The 17500-nt window shown below is 46.2% G+C and overlaps 2 protein-coding genes across 5 annotated transcripts in view; one reads left to right on the forward strand and one right to left on the reverse strand.

Annotated features, from left to right (window-relative positions):
* Positions 1-10419, forward strand: part of fli1 (Fli-1 proto-oncogene, ETS transcription factor) — a 36869-nt gene extending 26450 nt beyond the window's left edge. For 3 of the 4 annotated variants that reach the window (XM_080006541.1, XM_080006544.1, XM_080006542.1), the window contains 4 exons: positions 4722-4781; positions 5404-5463; positions 6086-6133; positions 6381-10419. In XM_080006541.1, the coding sequence (XP_079862667.1) occupies positions 4722-4781; positions 5404-5463; positions 6086-6133; positions 6381-6910 (698 nt within the window). In that variant the 3' untranslated portion in view covers positions 6911-10419. The remainder of the gene's footprint in view (positions 1-4721; positions 4782-5403; positions 5464-6085; positions 6134-6380) is intronic. The other variant, XM_080006543.1, reaches the window with a different exon arrangement.
* Positions 10420-13334: 2915 nt separating this feature from the next.
* LOC307234509 (ATP-sensitive inward rectifier potassium channel 1-like) lies at positions 13335-14456 on the reverse strand (the record flags this gene model as incomplete). Its single annotated transcript, XM_080006252.1, has 1 exon — positions 13335-14456. The coding sequence occupies one exon, from the start codon at positions 14454-14456 to the stop codon at positions 13335-13337; it is 1122 nt and encodes a 373-aa protein (XP_079862378.1).
* Positions 14457-17500: the final 3044 nt, after the last annotated feature.

Genomic DNA, 17500 nt, shown 5'->3' on the forward strand with positions numbered 1-17500 from the left:
CTGATACCTTTCCATGGCAGTGAACTGCTGCAGTGCATCGAAATAAACCGAAAATAGACATTAGACACATAAACACACACACACACACACACACACACACACACACACACACACACATAGTTCTCTTCCTCTTTCTGGGGCTCTGCTCTCCACACAGATGGCTTTTTAAAGCACCTGTATTACGAGCATTACAAAAGTTGACTCCGTCTGGACCTCTCGCGCCTTGGCTCAGACGGTGGGTGTTGAAAAAAAAAACCCAAATCCCCAAAAAAAGCGATCCATGACTCGACTCTCTCTCTGTCCTTTCTTTCCCTCTCTGACTCTCTCTGACTCTCTCGCTCTCTCGCTCTCTCTCTCTCTCTCTCTCTCTCTTTGTGCGAGCCTTGTTTTGACTAAGCGCTGCTGCAGTCTGAGTCTCCCAGGAGCAGCAGCGCCACGCCCCAGACCCGGAGTGGAAACTGGGCTCCGGAGCGGAGCGGGGGCCTGGAAAAATGAAGGAGGGATGAGGGGGTGGAGGGGTGGCGGAGAGGGTGGAGGGGCGGAGGAGGAGCGGTGGATGAGGCGGCTCTTGTGTGTGTTGCGTGTCGGGGTTCTGGTCTTCTCTGCCTTCGTCCGGGGACCGGGGCGGCACCCGAGTTTGCCCCCGCTCACCTCCACCTTTCGCCCCCGCCTCCGCTTCCTGACCCCTTGCCTTCTTCTCCGTGTATTTTTTTATTTATTTATTTTTTTGTCAAAACGGTCGGCTTTGTTTTTCTCCTCTTTCTCGTCCTTTTCCTCCACTTGGGAAGAGTGTCCTTTTAGTGCGCTCCGCCGGCTGCAAAAAAAACGGCGGCGGACCCCTCTTTCGCCGCCATGCGAACACGTTGACAAAAACTTGGACCGTGCGGCTTTTCAAACATGGCCGTCCCCGGCAGACAGTAGCCGCTTTGAAACATCATTGTTTTCTTTCCAAATTCCAATGTTGTGTTTCGTCTGAGCAGGGGCTCCCCCCCCCCCCCCTTCCCTCCTATTTTCTCTTGCACTCTCTCTCTCTGTCTCTCTCTCTCTTGCACTCTCTCTCTCTCTCGCTCGCTCTCTCTCTCTCGCCCTCTTTCATTCCTGCCTCTCACTTGGCCCACTCTGTTCATATCGCCAAGTGTCAATCACTTAATCACTTTCTCTCCATCCCTCTCTCCATCCCTCCATCCTGTGTGTTTGCTTCTTGACCCCTCTCTCCGCTCGTGGAAGGAGGCAGCCCCCTTGTGTTTTTTTCGGGGGCGGTGGAGAAGTCGGTCAGGGTGTGTGTGTGTGTGTGTGTGTGTGTGTGTGTGTGTGTGTGTGTGCGTGTGTGTGTGTGTGTGTGTGTGTGTGTGTGTGTGTGTGTGTGTGTGTGTGTGTGTGTGTGTGTGTGTGGGTGTGTGTGTGTGTGTGTGTGTGTGTGGGGGGGGGGGGGGGGGGGGGGTTGGTGGCGGTGGCTTGAGGTTAGTGTAAGGGGGGGAAAAAAGGGCCAGTAAAACAAAGAGAGGTTGTCTGCAGGCGAGGCAGGCAGGAAACGCAACTCTCTCAGGACACCCCCCCCACCCCACCCCCCCAAACACACACATACACACACATACACACACACACACACACTCACCAGTCGCTGCTCTCCCCCAACGCCAGATTGGACCCGACAGCCTCCGCTGAGCGCCGGCCGCCCGCTTGTTATTCATCCATCTATTCCTCTTTCCTCCTCTTTTTTTTTTTAAAAAGGCCTTTATTCCTCTTACCTTCCCTTCTTCCACCGCCGCCCCCGCCCCCAACCTTTCTTTGACTTCAGTCTCGGGATCGAACCGCGTCGTTTGTCCACATGCAACCAAAATTTGCGAGGAGAGAGAGAAAGAGGGGGGGGGGAGAGAGAGAGAGAGAGAGAGAGAGAGAGAGAGAGAGCTCCTGCTTTTGAGGCCCTGTTTCCACTTTAGGTCATCAGGAGTTAAAACGTTTGAATTGATCAGTGGAATCTGTAAAAATCCGTCAAATAACCCGTGTGGAGAAGAGCAAAGAGACGAAACAGAACAGGCAAGTGACGTCAGGAAAGAGGAAATAAAGTGTATTAACCTGTGTGTGTGGACGTCATCTGACCTGGTTTGATGTAGCGACATCCTCAGCCACCAGAGGGCGGTGTTGTACAGCGGGAGGCGATACCTGCCCGTGTCGCGGCAGCGGTTGGAAGAATGCTCAGCTCATTTATTGACGACTGGAAGCCTCCAGTTATTAATATCAGTTCATTTAACCAGGTTGTCTCACTGAGATCAAAATCTTACATCCAAAACAATCTATCACGCGTGTCGCTTCAAATATCCCCAATTAACACCCAGTGGAATGAGTGGTTCCCCCAGACTCAGTGTCAGCTCCGTGCTGATCCTGTGATCTTGTGTCACGGTCGTTAATTTGTAATTCGATGAACGATGATATATATATCCGGGCGGCTTTGCGAGCAAACCTTGCCTTTGAATACAGGGATACTGTATGCAGATTCCTTCTCGCGGGTAATGATGACAACCAGACTTTTTCATAATGCATGAACGCAGGGTAATGCATGGAGTGGCATTATGGTAAACTGCGTCTAATGGCAGCACGGGGCGGGCAGGACATCTCCATAACCAGCGGATTATGTGATGATTCATCTGTTCTTAAAGGAGAAGCACGTTTTATCACAGCACTTTATTCCCATTTCTTCGCGGCGCACATTCTTACCAGCACAGCAGACGACTTTCAAAGTGGTCGGGTCCGTTCACACTACACAGCTTTGTGTCTTGCGATGGGGAATCTTGCAGTGTTGTGGTTTGCCCGCTACATGACTGATGGGCAACCGGCGGTCACACATTGCAAGTCCTTTCACCAGGAGGAATCCCCGACGAGTCTCTCGGGTCTCCAAACTACGTTTTGTCACGGAAACACACGCGAGAATTGACACCTGATACCATACGATTATTTACTTTCTATTCCTGATCACTGTAAGTAAACAAATAACAGAATTTAAATAAGAAACATATAAAAAACTGCGAGATGGGAACTATAATAGGTATGTTGTATGTTTTTGGCTGCTGCTCCCTCCGTGCAGCCCCGTCTCTTCTTCTCGACTCCGGCCTCGCCCCGTTACCCCGCCTCTGCTCTCATTGGCTGTAGCTCATTGGCTGCAGCTCATTGGCTGTAGCTCGTTGCGTCACTCCCGAGTGGACCCTGACATGACCAGAACTTAAACCTGCTGGATACCTCGCCGGCATCTGGAAGTGCTCTGATCGCGTTGTGGGCGGTTCACACCACTTTTTCCTATGATTTCCCCTCGATTTTGGGCTTTGCCCGGCAATCGCCAAAAACCTGTCGGCGAGTGGAAAATCAGGCCAGAATCATGTGGTCTTGATTTCGACATTAGGAGCTTGGTTGGGAAGGGAAGCATTAGCACTCGCAGTGTGAATTCCTAATTGACTGATGGTAAATGACTAAATGACTTTAAATTAACAAGTATTGAAAAAGGTCTTTTTTTTTTTTTCATTTATTTAGCTGATTTGGTGGTTTTGGTGGTTAAGATGAAAATAGGGATGAATATTCACTTAAAAGCACGCGTAACACACAAGTCTTCATACCACCTCTTGTGGCTCGGGGGCCAGTTTGGCAGTCGGTGTAAACCGAGGAGGACTCATCCCATGTTCCGTCGCGCTTCCGTAAATTTCCGTCCACCGCAGTGGTGATAAGGGATCTCCTGACCCCCGCCCTGTTTGCTGATGGCAGCAGGATTCTGCGTCACCGCTATCACGCTGTGTCCACACTCTTGCCGAGGAGTGTGTGTGTGTGTGTGTGTGTGTGTGTGTGTGTGTGTGTGTGTGTGTGTGTGTGTGTGTGTATGTGCGCGTGTGCGTGCGTGTGTGTGTACCACCATCGACAAAAGATTTGTAATGCATGATAACAAGGCAACTGCTCCCGTGCATCATGCGCCGGGTTACTTAGGGTGTCGTTTTTACCCCCGACTCTGACCTCTGGCGACCGTTCCGACCCTTCCTAAAATAGTAAAGCCCACCAAAGGCAACCAAGATGGAGCAAAGATACTTTATTGGAAATTGACTGTCCTCTGTTGCCATCCAGGTTACCAGAGTCCATTCATTGCGGTGTAAGCCGGTTTGTGACATAGTAATACTCCAACCCGCGGTCCGGACGCGTGTTGGTAACTCTTACAACACTCTTAAAAAACTCTTTGGGTTGTACCACGCATGTGTCTCCGCTATGGCTGAACTTTTTGCTTGAGTGAGGCCATACATCCTGCGGTCAGTACGCTGCAACCTGTTCCACCAACTGTAATTTAAAATCACAACATTTTGAGGATATAATCCACTTTTGGGCCATAGCTGTGTGCCAAATAAAACCGTATTACTCCAGCCAGATATCCTGTGAGAGGTTTCTTGGATAGCACTTTGATAGTCACATGGATCCTTTTTATAGACTCTTGTTGGCATTGTGCTCTCCTTATTTCATCGACAGTCTGGGTGTCCATATGAAGCTGTTTTTTCCAGACATGGGCGAGCAGGTGTTTGGTCCATTCATGTTAAGACCACAGACTGCGAGGTTTAAGATGATCATCCATCAAATACCGTCTTGATTTTAAGGCATCTGTCTCCTTTTCCCCCGCCCTCCGAGAAAACATTGGAGAAGGTCTGGACGAATGAATAACCTTGTCGCTCTCTGTGGTTTTTTTTTTTCTCGCTCAGACACTTCATACGACGCTGTACGGCGAACAGGATGGTCAAACAACATGCACAGTGGAAAAGGTGAGGACGCCGATATGGACAAAAAGGCTATTTTCTCAGCTCAGCAGCTGTTACCGGGGCTTTTTTTTTTTCCAAAAAAAAAAAAACCTGACCTACGTGCTTGAGTATTTGGAAATACAACACTTATCCAGATGTGTTGTGGTCTGCCTAGTGGACAACGGGTGTGGGGTCAACACAGCACGGCACAATGAGCATTCTGGGCAGTAGCGGGAACGTTCTCTGTCCATGCCTCCGCCCGTTGGGTAGTTCCACCGGAGGCCAAAGTAGACCTTCGAAAGAGTCTTGCTAATCCCATTTGACCCTCCTCGTCTGGATTGTTCCGGGGGGAGTTCCAACATCCACAGAGTGCCAGACAGGCTATGGCGGACCACCAAAGATTAAAACCCCTGTCATCAGATCGTGAACAGGAGCTTTAAAGAGCTTAGGCAAGCTACCCGCTACTGCCCTGTTTTCTTTGGAGTGCCACGGACATGCCATGGCCATGCGTAGCCCGACCGCCCTACTGTTTATTTCCCTGACTGTACGCCTGTTTCCCAATCTCTCTTTCCCCCTCTCTCTCTCTCTCTCTCTCCCTCTCTCTCCCCCTCTTTCTTCCCCCTGATCACTGCTCCTTCTTCTGCAGGCTCGCCGGCGGTCACTCAGAATGTGTCCAAGTCTACCGAGCAGCCCAGAGCACAGCCAGGTAACGGCTATTTGAGCACATAAACGTGTAAACTATCAAAAAAAAACAAGGGAGCCCGTCCGGGTTTTTTCACCGGTTACGGTCGTGCGATTAGCTTGTGAGCACCGCAATCTCCTGTAATGTCTCATATTCGAGCGTGGCCGTTTTCTGACGCCCCAGTTCATGAAATCGACAAATTTTTTAGTTTATTTCCTCGCGTGCTTAGTACCTTTCTCCTTCATCTTGGTCCCTGCCGTGGGTTTTATGGCCTCTTTTACCTTCCTTCTCCACCGGGAGCACACAACGCAATTCCAATGCAAATCGGTACAGCGTAACGCTATAGTCACTCATTTGGTTAGCTATTGCGTTATTTTTCACATTTGTGATATTTCATCTCCTATCTGCGTGCATTTGCATTTTCTCCCCATCGTCTGCATCATCGGGGAAAGGAAAATGGGAAGGATAGATAAATCGATTGATATTCCCCTTTGATGCCCTGTCGGCTTTATATCCGGTGCGTTCACGTTACACCTGCGGACGTGGGAAGCTACCGTACCCCGGGTCCTTTTGGTTTGTTGGTTTTGCAGTTTTTAATTATTGCCGTGTAGGATAACCCAGTTTTTTTTCACCTTAACCTCCATAGATCCCTACCAGATCCTGGGCCCCACCAGTAGTCGTCTAGCCAATCCAGGTAAGAGGAGAAACCCAACGAAATGTCCTGAATGCGGCTTGCCTCATTTAGTCTAATTAGGCATTCATATTCCAATTTCTCATGAAGGGGTGTCAACTCTTTCCACATCATCGCTCTCCACTCGATGAGTAATGGTTCATGGAGCTTTCAATAATGAATAATGTATTTATTTTGCCCTTGGTTTCGGGTTTTGGACGAAGATGTACAGTATCATCGTCTGACAAGTGTATACCTTCTGTCTACCCAGGTTCTGGTCAGATCCAACTGTGGCAGTTCCTGCTGGAGCTCCTGTCGGACAGCGCCAACGCCGGCTGCATCACCTGGGAGGGCACCAACGGCGAGTTCAAGATGACCGACCCGGACGAGGTGGCGCGGCGCTGGGGCGAGCGCAAGAGCAAGCCCAACATGAACTACGACAAGCTGAGCCGCGCCCTGCGCTACTACTATGACAAGAACATCATGACCAAGGTGCACGGCAAGCGCTATGCCTACAAGTTCGACTTCCACGGCATCGCGCAGGCCCTGCAGCCGCACCCCACCGAGTCCTCCATGTACAAGTACCCCTCGGACCTGGCCTACGTGCCCTCTTACCACGCCCACCAGCAGAAGGTCAATTTCGTGTCGCCGCACCCGCCCTCCATGCCCGTCACCTCCTCCAACTTCTTCGGACCCAGCGCTCCCTACTGGAGCTCGCCCACTGCCGGCATCTACCCCAACCCCAACGTGCCCCGCCACCCCAACACCCACATGCCGTCGCACCTGGGCAGTTACTACTAAGACCCCCGACCCATCCATGCCAACCCACTCCAAACCATCCCAATATTCCACAAACTTCCCCTCTTCCCCCGTCCTTCCACAATGAAGTTCACAAAACCAACTAAAGACTAGTACGGAGGTCATTTTCGCCTCCGAAGAAATTCTGCCTCTAAACGGCAAAAATAAATAAATAAATGAACGATGATGATGGAATCGGAGGAGATTTTTTTTTTTTTTTTTTTTTTTTTTCGTCTTGTATGTAACAAAAACAACTGGATGCTACGGTCCAAAAAATGGAATACTACTTAACTTTTACTTAAAAGACTGGCGACTGATTTCCGCGTCTCTGTTGATGTTTTTGGCCGTGAGTCTGTGTTACCTGTGTGCCTTTCTCTGCTCCCATCCTCCTGAAAGCAGCACTCACGGGGCCAATGAATGAGTGAATGTCCCGTCCAAAACCCTGACCCAGTTTGAGCTGCCAAAGCCAAAGCCAAAGCCATAGAATGCCTCCCCTTCCTCCCCTTCCTTCCTTCCTCTCCTCCTCCTCCACCTCCTCCTCCCCCGCCAGACATGAGCCTAGTCTCCACGGCTCTGAATCGACATCCTCCTCAATCCATCGTCTGCGTTACGCTTCCGGAAGCATCTGCTTATTTTAACTCCGGCTCCTTTTTCCTTTTTTTTTGGTCAGTTTCCAACCAGATCCAGCGCTTTTGTCTTCGGTCTTTGTCCACCCATCCGCCACCCCTTTATGTGTACCTGTGTGTGTGTGTGTGTGCGTGTGTGTGTGTGTGTGTGTGGAGAATCCTTCGAAAAACTCGTTTGGACAAGAGGACTTTTCTCAGCACTGAATGACATTTCGGAAGATATGCATTATGCAATAAATTGTATCCTATCCTCCAAAACTGGAAAGCTAGAGAAGAGTTAGAGAGAGATGTGTGAGCGCTGTATGTGGCACATACAGGACAGTACAGCAGGGCCCGGGTTCAAATGATTCGATGACTTTGGTTACTTTTCTACGGCAGGCGGAGAAGCCCAATCAGAAAGTAATTGAAGCGATTCTTAACAATAAATTATCCCAGGTCTGAATTGTATTTTTTATTTTTTATTTTTTATTTTATTTTATTTTTTTTCAGGGGGGCTGTTTAAAGTGTTGTTGCCATGCTGTTTTTGCCTTTCAGCCGTGCCTTTACCCAGATGTTTGGGTTAATGGACTTAATCAGTATTAATGTGAATGTGCTCCGGTTGGTTGGTGAAACGCACCAAAAGGGGGGGGATACCTACCCTGCAGCGAAATTACATTTTGTCAGAGGTTCTTCATTCGGTAATCAAACCGGGACGAAATAAACGTGTCCAGGCCGTCTAAACTCAGGGCCATAAATCAAACATTTAGAGTGGGTGAGTTCTAGTGCCTTAACACAGCATATGCGCGCTGCCCGTTTTTAACTACATGGATAATTAATGCCGTAATCTCACAGTGGGGGCGTCACAATCAAATCGGCGGAGCCATAAGGGGCCACGTCTCGTCCAGTGTTTTCCAACCACGGTGCCGCGGCACACGAGTGCACCGTCAGAGAGCGCCAGGAGTGCCGTGAAAATGTTCAAAATTCGACAGCTGGCTCTTGCCTTGCAACATCGAAATTGCGAGGCGCTACTAATTAAGCTAAATGAATCAGTTCCAGCCAGAATAGCGGGTCTGCATTCATTAAGGACGAGATCAAGTTTCAAGAATGCCAAATTCTACGACCTTTATTGTCTTCGACTCTACTCCAGTCCTGGGTCATTATTTTCGGTTTGTGAGTCGAAGATTCAATCGCTCGCCAACCCTTTTGTTGGAGTGACTCCCGACCGCCGAGTCGTTTAAGAGATTTGTTCGCCACGAATGAATCTTTTGCGAGTCTTACATCGCTAACTATTAGTCGGCCGTGATAATAAGCACAGTTCTCGGGGCTTGTGAAGTTTTTATTAGTTAACGGCATAGTGGTATGGTGCTGTAGGATTATTTCATTTACTTGTAAACAGTGTGCTGTGGCATGGGAAAAAAAAGGGGTTGGGAAACACTGGTCCAGTCTATTCTTTAGTTTGTACGACCAAAAACAATTGGTGCTTAAAAACAATCCGAGACTCCGTATCGGACCGTGAATCTGACAAAGTTTGATTTTGAAGTGCACTTTGACGATAGCAGACATATTGTGTCGCGGCCGGTGTACTGGTCAGTACAGTGGGCGTTTGGAGGTCGGGGCGGTTTTCCCACGTTGCCAGGTCTGGATCTCAGTTGGAAAGCTGAATGTGCTACCTATTGTAAGTTCCTCACTGACACAGAGACCAGCGGAACGCACGTGTTTGTATCTCAAACCGGTGGATTATTATTGTTTTGACCCTCGCGGAACAGTATCAGTTTAAACTATTATCTCCATCTTCAGGTGTTCAAAGAGTTTTGGTTTTTTTTTTTTTTTTTTTGTGGCAAAAAAAAAAAAAAAAAAAAAAGTATTTCTTTAAAATAACTGAAAATGGACACTTGAAAATGAATTACTTGGGGAATGAAGTAGTTTATGAAGAAACCAAACCGATAAAGTATGACAAGATTAAACAGAGAAATCCTCAGATTCGCGAACGCTGTGCGTTTGTCAGACCTATGTTCTATTATTTTTAAGCATCAGTCAACTTAGGCATTAAAGCAACTTACTGTATAAATTATGCAGAGTTATTTTCATATGTGACACAGTATAAGAGAAGAAAAAGTCAAGAGAATTAATACGAGTTGACCTCGGTCAAAAATGCAAACCTTTTTGAGTCCATTTTCTGCTACGTATTTTTTTCAACATTTTGAAGCGTTTTATATCTGTAAATTTGGGCAATACATTTTTACATTTAATGTTTCTTGTTTTCATTATTTCTGGAATTCGATATGTAACGTCCTAAGTGCCTGAAAGTGCACAAGATATTTTCTAGTTGTTCCTAAAACCACAAATGCCTGCTTGAATCATAACCCAAAAGCCAACGTAAGGGGGATTTATTTTTGTTGTTGTTGTTTTACTCTTTATTCAACATATAAAGATAGCGGTCAGTTTTCATTGTGAAATCACCTTTCATGCCAAATATCCCCTGGATTTGGCAGCTTTCAATGTGTCTCAAAATATGGTAAAACCAAAAAAAAAAAAAAGTAAAATATACAATGCCAAACAATACCAAAGATTTTATTATTTTCAACCAGCTTCTGTTAACGTTTCATACATTAAACTTTAACAAAAGGGAACATGTAATTCGTAGCATAAAGGATTTACTCTAAATATGTGCCCTTGAGTTCCATGTTTTGCAGAAATCTCCGCAGAAAAAGGGACCCGTGCTACTTTTTATATGCAATGTATTTTGGAGAACAAATATAAATATATATGTATAATTTTACAATTAACCGATGTATTATTATTATTATTATTATTGTTATTTCTATTCCTGCGATGTATGAAGTAATACCTTTTGAAAGGGCTTATGTATAGGAAAAATGTGACCAAATAAATGTTTTTACCTCTCAAGCGGACTTCTGCTGTGTATCCATTTCCTGACTCAAATACATAGGAATGCAATAAAATAATCCATAGCACAGTAGTTACCAGTGAATTGGGAAAATATTACGTCCAAATCCAAACCTTCCAGCATCCACAAAGGTTTTGATTTTAAGCGATAACATTCTGGTTATTCAAGGCTATATAACGTTAATATAAGATTGTTATCACTCAATAGAATGATCTTACATTGATGGTGTTGAGAAAAACTGTCGCCGTGTGACACATTCTTCAATCTTCATGAGATCAAATAGGGCCTACCCTGCGTTTCACAGTAAGGTTCTCCACTGACAGCGATCATGAAACGTCCTTCAAGTTCAAAATAAATGGAACACCTCCCTGTTGCCACCAAATATCACCTTTTATAGTGTAGAGTGGAAAAGAGCGAGAGAGAGCAAAGTGTTTAATACAATGCTACGGGTGGTAGTGGATGCTCTCTCCTTCATGAGGACACAGGTTTGGTTTTTTGTTTAGTTTGTTTTTGGTTTAGTGTTTTACAGTGATTATAATAATAATAATAATAATAATAATAATAATAATAATAATAATAACAATAGCATGAATGTCATCTTCCTCCAGGCAGCACCAAAGCCTGTGCTATAGATCTATGACTGATATATCATTGAAGACGTAAGGATGGCATGTTTTCATGGATGTTTTCCGAGAAAGCTTGGGCAACCAAATTTTTCATTTAGCGAGAACAGAGGACGGAATGAAAATCGTGGGAGAATTTTTTTATGACATTTTCCTCTCATCCACACCTCAAAATTACAGACAGCGAGTGGTTAACAGGTAAGCGCCATAGATCAATTACACTGTGAATACAGTATACAGTATGTCCAGCCATGGAACAGTTTAGGAAGAATTGTCATTTCTGTGATTCATTAAGTGTCGGGAATTTCTATTGACTTTACACCCGTTTTGCATGTATACGTTTTTTGTATATTGTATAGTACAGTGGTACCTCGACTTACGACTGTATCTACTTACAACTAATCCAAGATACCAGCAGCGATAGTCGCGAAAATTTGTATCGACTTGCGACCGACTGCTCCAAGATACGACCGTGGAAATTTGCAGTCAGTCAGCGGTCAGTCAGCAGTCAGTCAGCGTGCGACCTACATCGTGTGTGCACGTAGTTCGTGGCTTATCCATATTCTTTTCATATTTACAGTGTTTGTGGAAAGGAAAGGAAAGGAAAGAAGGAAATCATAGAAAAATATGAGCGTTGTGTATATGGGAAAAATTGCTTCGACATGCGACTGTTTTAACATACAGTAAAACCACCCTTATAGAACCAATTACAGTCGTAAGTCGAGGTACCACTGTATAAGGTTAAATAAAAACAGATGAGATAGATAGTAGATAAAGAGTGGAGTGCTCCACACCTTTGTAATAAAAATAATAATTATAATAATAATTGCTATTATTATTATAAACTATTATGTATATCATGGTATATCATACATCAAAATATTACTCCAATAATAATAACAATAATAATGATAATGATAATACTATTATGAAGAATACAATGAAATAAAAATAAATTAGATATTTATGAACGCTGAAATGTGTTTTATTTTGCAAAGATTTCGTTCAGCTCATGTGTTAAATGACAAGAATTCTTCAATAACATTTACATTAAAAAAAATCGGCAGCCATACATTGTGGTCGGAGCGGCGACATCAGCGTTTACAACCATGACAACTTCAGCTCCATAACAAACACAGAGACGAGGATTTCTGGTTTAAATCGTTGACGCATGCAGGCTAAATGAGAAGGCATCAACACCTCTAACCTTCGAGGCAATTGTGCTCCGTTGTGTTTGGATCGGTCGTTGTGTTTGCTGTCACAACTTGACTCCGTTTGGAGGGAAGGAAACAAAAGCGATGATGGGGGTGTCGCCGTAAGCTTTTTTCCTTTATCCTTTTTTTTTTTAAATCAAGGTCCGTCGCTACCAGTGTAAGTCATTGTCAAGGAGAAGTTCCTCAGTGCAAAAATGTCATTTATTTCGCCATCTTCCCCGCCTCCCCCCCCCAAAAAAACCCCATTACATACAGTGTGTGCGTTTTTCGTCAGCGCGTTGTGTTTAGTGATGCATTCACCCACAGTTTTAGTGTATTCCTGAGAGCTGCGTTTTCTCAGCGTCTCAAAGCAACAAGAAAAACGCGTCGGAGGAGAACCGCGTCGGAGGAGAACAGCTCCGGAGCTCAACCGCTATTGCTTTGCTCTTTAAATTGTTAAACATACAGCACCCTAATGATTTATGTTAAAGCTCCCATGTACAGTACAATACCATGAATAACTAAGAAATCACTCCAGCGCCTTTCCCTGTCCCAAGCCTGAAACATTCCACAGAAGTACCATTAAAAAAGAAAGTTATATTTAGTAACAAGATAACCCGTTTGCTTTTTTTTTTTTTTTCTAAAGTAAACCTGATGTCAAAAGCCAAAGCCGGCGGCCAAGTTAAACCATCTGGAGAAAGTGCCGCGGTTCGGGATCTGCTTTGGGGCGAGCGGGCGGCGAAAGGTGTCCGCCATGCTCCTCCTATCTCGCCTAACCTGATTCCGCTTTTTTTTTTTTTTTTTTTTTAAAACAGGTCGCTCGGTAACCCGACAATCGAGAGGCGTGGAAATACTTCACAATGGCCCGACTGATCCGGGCCGAGCTTTGTGCGAAAAAGCTGATGGAATAACACACACGGGTCTAAATTCCCTTTAGTTCATCTAAGAAGGCTTCACAAGGCGGGCAGGCACTTCAAGCCTCACGCCCCCGTTGTCTGAAAGACGCACATATAAAATTCATCTTCAACAAAAGAAAATGTGGGCGGCGAGGCCTCTACATTGTAGTCTGTGTTCTCGAGTACAAAGTCTCGGCTTTGCTCACATTTTGGTGACGTTAGGGGGATCACTTATATCCACCACCTCAAAACCTGGGTTAGGGTGGCCGTGCTTGGAGTGGAGATGGTGGCCTTTTATGTTGTTGAAGCAGCAGGCGCAGTGGGCAGTGGTCACGGGCACGACCTTGGAGAAGTTGGAGAAGTCGATTTTGTACTTGCCCTCTTTGCTCCTGGAGATGATGGGGAGGAAGTTGTAGCCCCACATGATCTCCTGCGGGATGAAGGAGGTCCGCACCTGGCACGACGAGCTGGTAGACTCGGCCGTGCCGTCCAGGAAGACCACCAGCTCGAACTCCTGCTTGTGCAGCGTGTCCACCGCCATGTTGAAGAACGGGCTGCCCTTGTCGATCACGTGGTGCAGCGTGAGCGGGCAGATGAAGAAAAGGTTGTCCTTCCCGGCGTCCACCGTGAAGTCGATGTTCACCTGGTCCAGGATCATGGTCTCCCAGTCGGGCGTGATCCTCGTCCTCAGCAGCTTGCCGTAGATCTGGCTCCCGATCATCAGGGTCTTGCGGAGGTTGGCCACTCGGATGGACAGGCACAGGGCGCCGTTCTTTGGACTGATGACGGCCATGTCGCTGAAGGTGATAGTCTTGGCCCTCTTTTTGGGTAAGGAGATCTTTGACAGGATAACTCCGCACATGAAGCAGTTGATGATGGCGCCGATGAGGGACTGGATGATGAGGAGAGCCACGGCGCCCGGGCATAGGGCAGTGAGGGCGCGGCCGCCATAACCGATGGTGGTCTGGGTTTCCAGGGAGTAGAGGAACGCGGTCGTGAGTCCGACCACGTTGTCCACGCACGGGGTGTGGTCGGCGGGCGGGCCCTGCCACGACAGGTCGCCGTTGCTGCGGGCGATCCAGTACCAGAGCAGGCCGAAGATGAACCAGCTGAGGGTGAAGGAGGCGATGAAGAGGAACAGGACGAAACGCCACCGGATCTCCACGAAGGTGGTCCAGAAGTCGGCGAGGAAGGCGAAGTGGCTGCTGTACTTCACGTTGCCAAACTCGATGTTGCAACGGCCATCTTTGGTCACCAGCCGCGCCCGGCGAATCCGTCTCTCCGCCAGCTTGCCCTGGACATATCTTTGGAAGCATCCAAACATATTTGGCGTCGTAGAAACTTTCAGAAAATGGAATACAAATGGTTTGTTAGCATACAGTGTGATGTTAACTCCAGTAAGTGAGTCATAAAACATGACAAATTTGATTTTTATACTAAAATGTAAAAACAAGAATTAAATGGATTTTCACTTTTTCTTTTACAAGATTATTATTATTATTATTATTATTATTATTATTATTATTGGTGCAAGATCCAGGTTTTGGTGGTTCTCAATTGCACGGTTAAGCAGAAGGAAAGGGTCAACACTTAATACTCCAAGAATCTTGAAGAAAATAAGCAATGCTCAATTCTTTCACTTTTTCAATTGTTCCCTCTTTACTTTACTTCAGAGCATCATTTTGGACACGTGCCATGCCGTACTTACCAAACAAAACAAAAAGATCCCGCAGAGTAGATGTTCCCAATGAAACATAAATATTTAACTCTCCAAATAAACCGCACACTTCGAGGAGCCTGATTCCCCCGAAAGTATTTGAGCATTACGGTTAAATTTGTCCTTCAGCTCCTATGAAAATCTTTTAATGGTTTTAAAATAATTTAGGGAAAGCCCAGCCAAAAGCCCACCACTACTTACCGCTGCTAACAAATCTTTGATTACTGTCCCAGCATTGGCATCTCATCAGTCTAGTTCTTGATGGACGCTTCCTGGCAATCGACTATAGAGGTTTCTAGGGGGGAAAGTGGTTTCTGTACTTGCTAAGCCAGTGCCGGTGCAGAAGAAAACTTTACAGACACTTAGTGACTTTGTCTTTTTAATTCTGCATTCTAAACTCTGTCCATACCCATGCTGTGGCAACTGTAAGAAAAGCATGGCGAATTCCTCAAAATCAAAATTTGACAGAAAAGGTCAACTATAAACTTACAGATGTGTGGACTGGCTTCCCTAATACAGTTTATACCTGACTGCAAAGGGGCCCTTCATCCAAAACCTACCTCTCCCAGAACACTTCAATCGATCGTTACAGGCAAATCCAAAGGTGGAGTCCGGAGTCGTCGCGGCGCACGGTTTCCCTTTCTGGCCGCCCTGCTTCTGGTTGCCAGGTCCGGGGAGATCAAGCCCTTCAGCCGCAGCAGTCGATCTGATACCTGCTGTACAAGCCGACACCTATGCAACCTTTATATGCCGCCATCCCGTCCATTCTGGTGTTGTTGACGCCCACACCAGACCAAGTACATCACATTCCCCCACACACACACACACACACACACACACACACACACACACACACACACACACACACATACACACACACACACACACACACACACACACACACACACACACACACACACACACACACACGCCTTCTCCACAGTGCTATTGGTGTTATGTGTGTTTACCCCACAGCAGCTTGAAACCAGGGAGTGAGCTGACCTCTGCCTCGTCCACCCTCCCTCGTCACCCTGCGAGCCTGGGTCGTCCCGGCTCGGGGCACGATATTTCCAGTGGAAGACATTTCCAAAGCAATTGAGATTTACCTTTCTTAATGTTACGCTCCACCGTTCCAGACGGGTGACTGACACGCCGTCCATAGTGTTGTGTCAACTGCAAATCGTATGTATTTTATCACTGACATTTCCCTAGTTTGTGGCTTATTAAGGGATGCCATAACCATAAGCTCTCTTTCTTTGATCGAATATAGTGAACGTAGAACAAAGAGCGCTGTAGAGTGATGGTACGTACCAGCGCATGTCCCAGATCTCAGGTGGCTCTGGAACAGGGTTTTCTATTGATGGGGCGTGGAAAGCCGTCCTGAATGCCGGCCGGGGGAGAAATGGTAGAATTCGCGGTACGAGGATCATTGTTCGCGCCTTTTGTTCAGCGGCGTGAGCATGTGACGGAGAGGGTTTGAAGTATTACCTTTCACGCTCCATTGTCCCCGAGAGCGATCTTCATAGAAAAGCCCGTATTGTGGCAACAAGATTAGGCCCCCCCCCGTTGGCTTTTGTGCCTCTAATCGTCAGAAGGTGGCATGAGCTGCTGTCATTCGAAGGGGTGATTTGCTCGTGTCACTAAGCAAGGAGAGGTCGACGTTCCTGGGACGTCTAACCCTACCCGGAAAAGCTCCATCTCATTTAACTTGGTTTGACAAAACAAACATACTGCTGAGATTTAAGTCAGTTTCATTGTCTGATATCTTGTTATTACATTGTTGTTGCTGGATGGTAAACGCCTCGTAAAGCCAAACTGAATATTTTGGGATCCACATGGACCCTCGGGTTGCAACTGTTCTCTGTTTGTTTCACTGTCATTTCCATAATTCCCATGCAAATTGCTTTACACCGCGTCGGTGTGTGTGTGACTGTAAGGATCCATCAATCAACATATCCCCACACAGTGAAATGGAAAGAGAACTATAAACCCCAAATGTCCATTAAGGCCCGCTACAATTCTGATATCACATGCCTCGGAAAAAAGTAATAAAGGGTTTCTGTCATTGTATTCATGAGCTGCGTAAAACACGAATAAGAGACTTTAAGAATGCCGAAAATGAAAGCTTGTGGATTTTGGCCTACGCGGAATCCCTGAACCAGACATCATGACATCTTGCAACTTCACACGTCGGGCGTAGGCAGCGATTAGCATGAAGCCGCCCAGAGGCGCGAAGCACCTCAGGCCCACACAGATTTTCCACATTTTTTTATTTTTTTTCTCCAAATGCCGATGGGCTGGAAAGAATGTGAAAATAGTCCCACGTGTCCTTTTGCCTGAAAAAAAAATTATTAAATGGCAGCACATTGCTGATATGGATTTTGGATATCAGAAAAAAAAGATCTGCAGAAACTTGCCCTGTGTGGCGAAGCCAGCAGACACCCAATATAACGGACAGCGTTTGGAACTTTATTTTTCCTCTGTCTTTGAACAGATTCTCACTATTGACTCAGAATTAAACTAAATAAATACAAAAGAATTAAATCAAATATCAAGTGACTTTTGCACATTAGTGTATCGCCACATTGGGGTTGACAGGGGTGAGTCAGTGGGTCCAACAAATAAAAAAAAACCGTTCCATTTGTGTATGT

This window comes from Zeus faber (assembly GCF_960531495.2).
Source record: "Zeus faber genome assembly, chromosome: 9".
NCBI classification, from domain to species: Eukaryota; Metazoa; Chordata; class Actinopteri; order Zeiformes; family Zeidae; genus Zeus; species Zeus faber.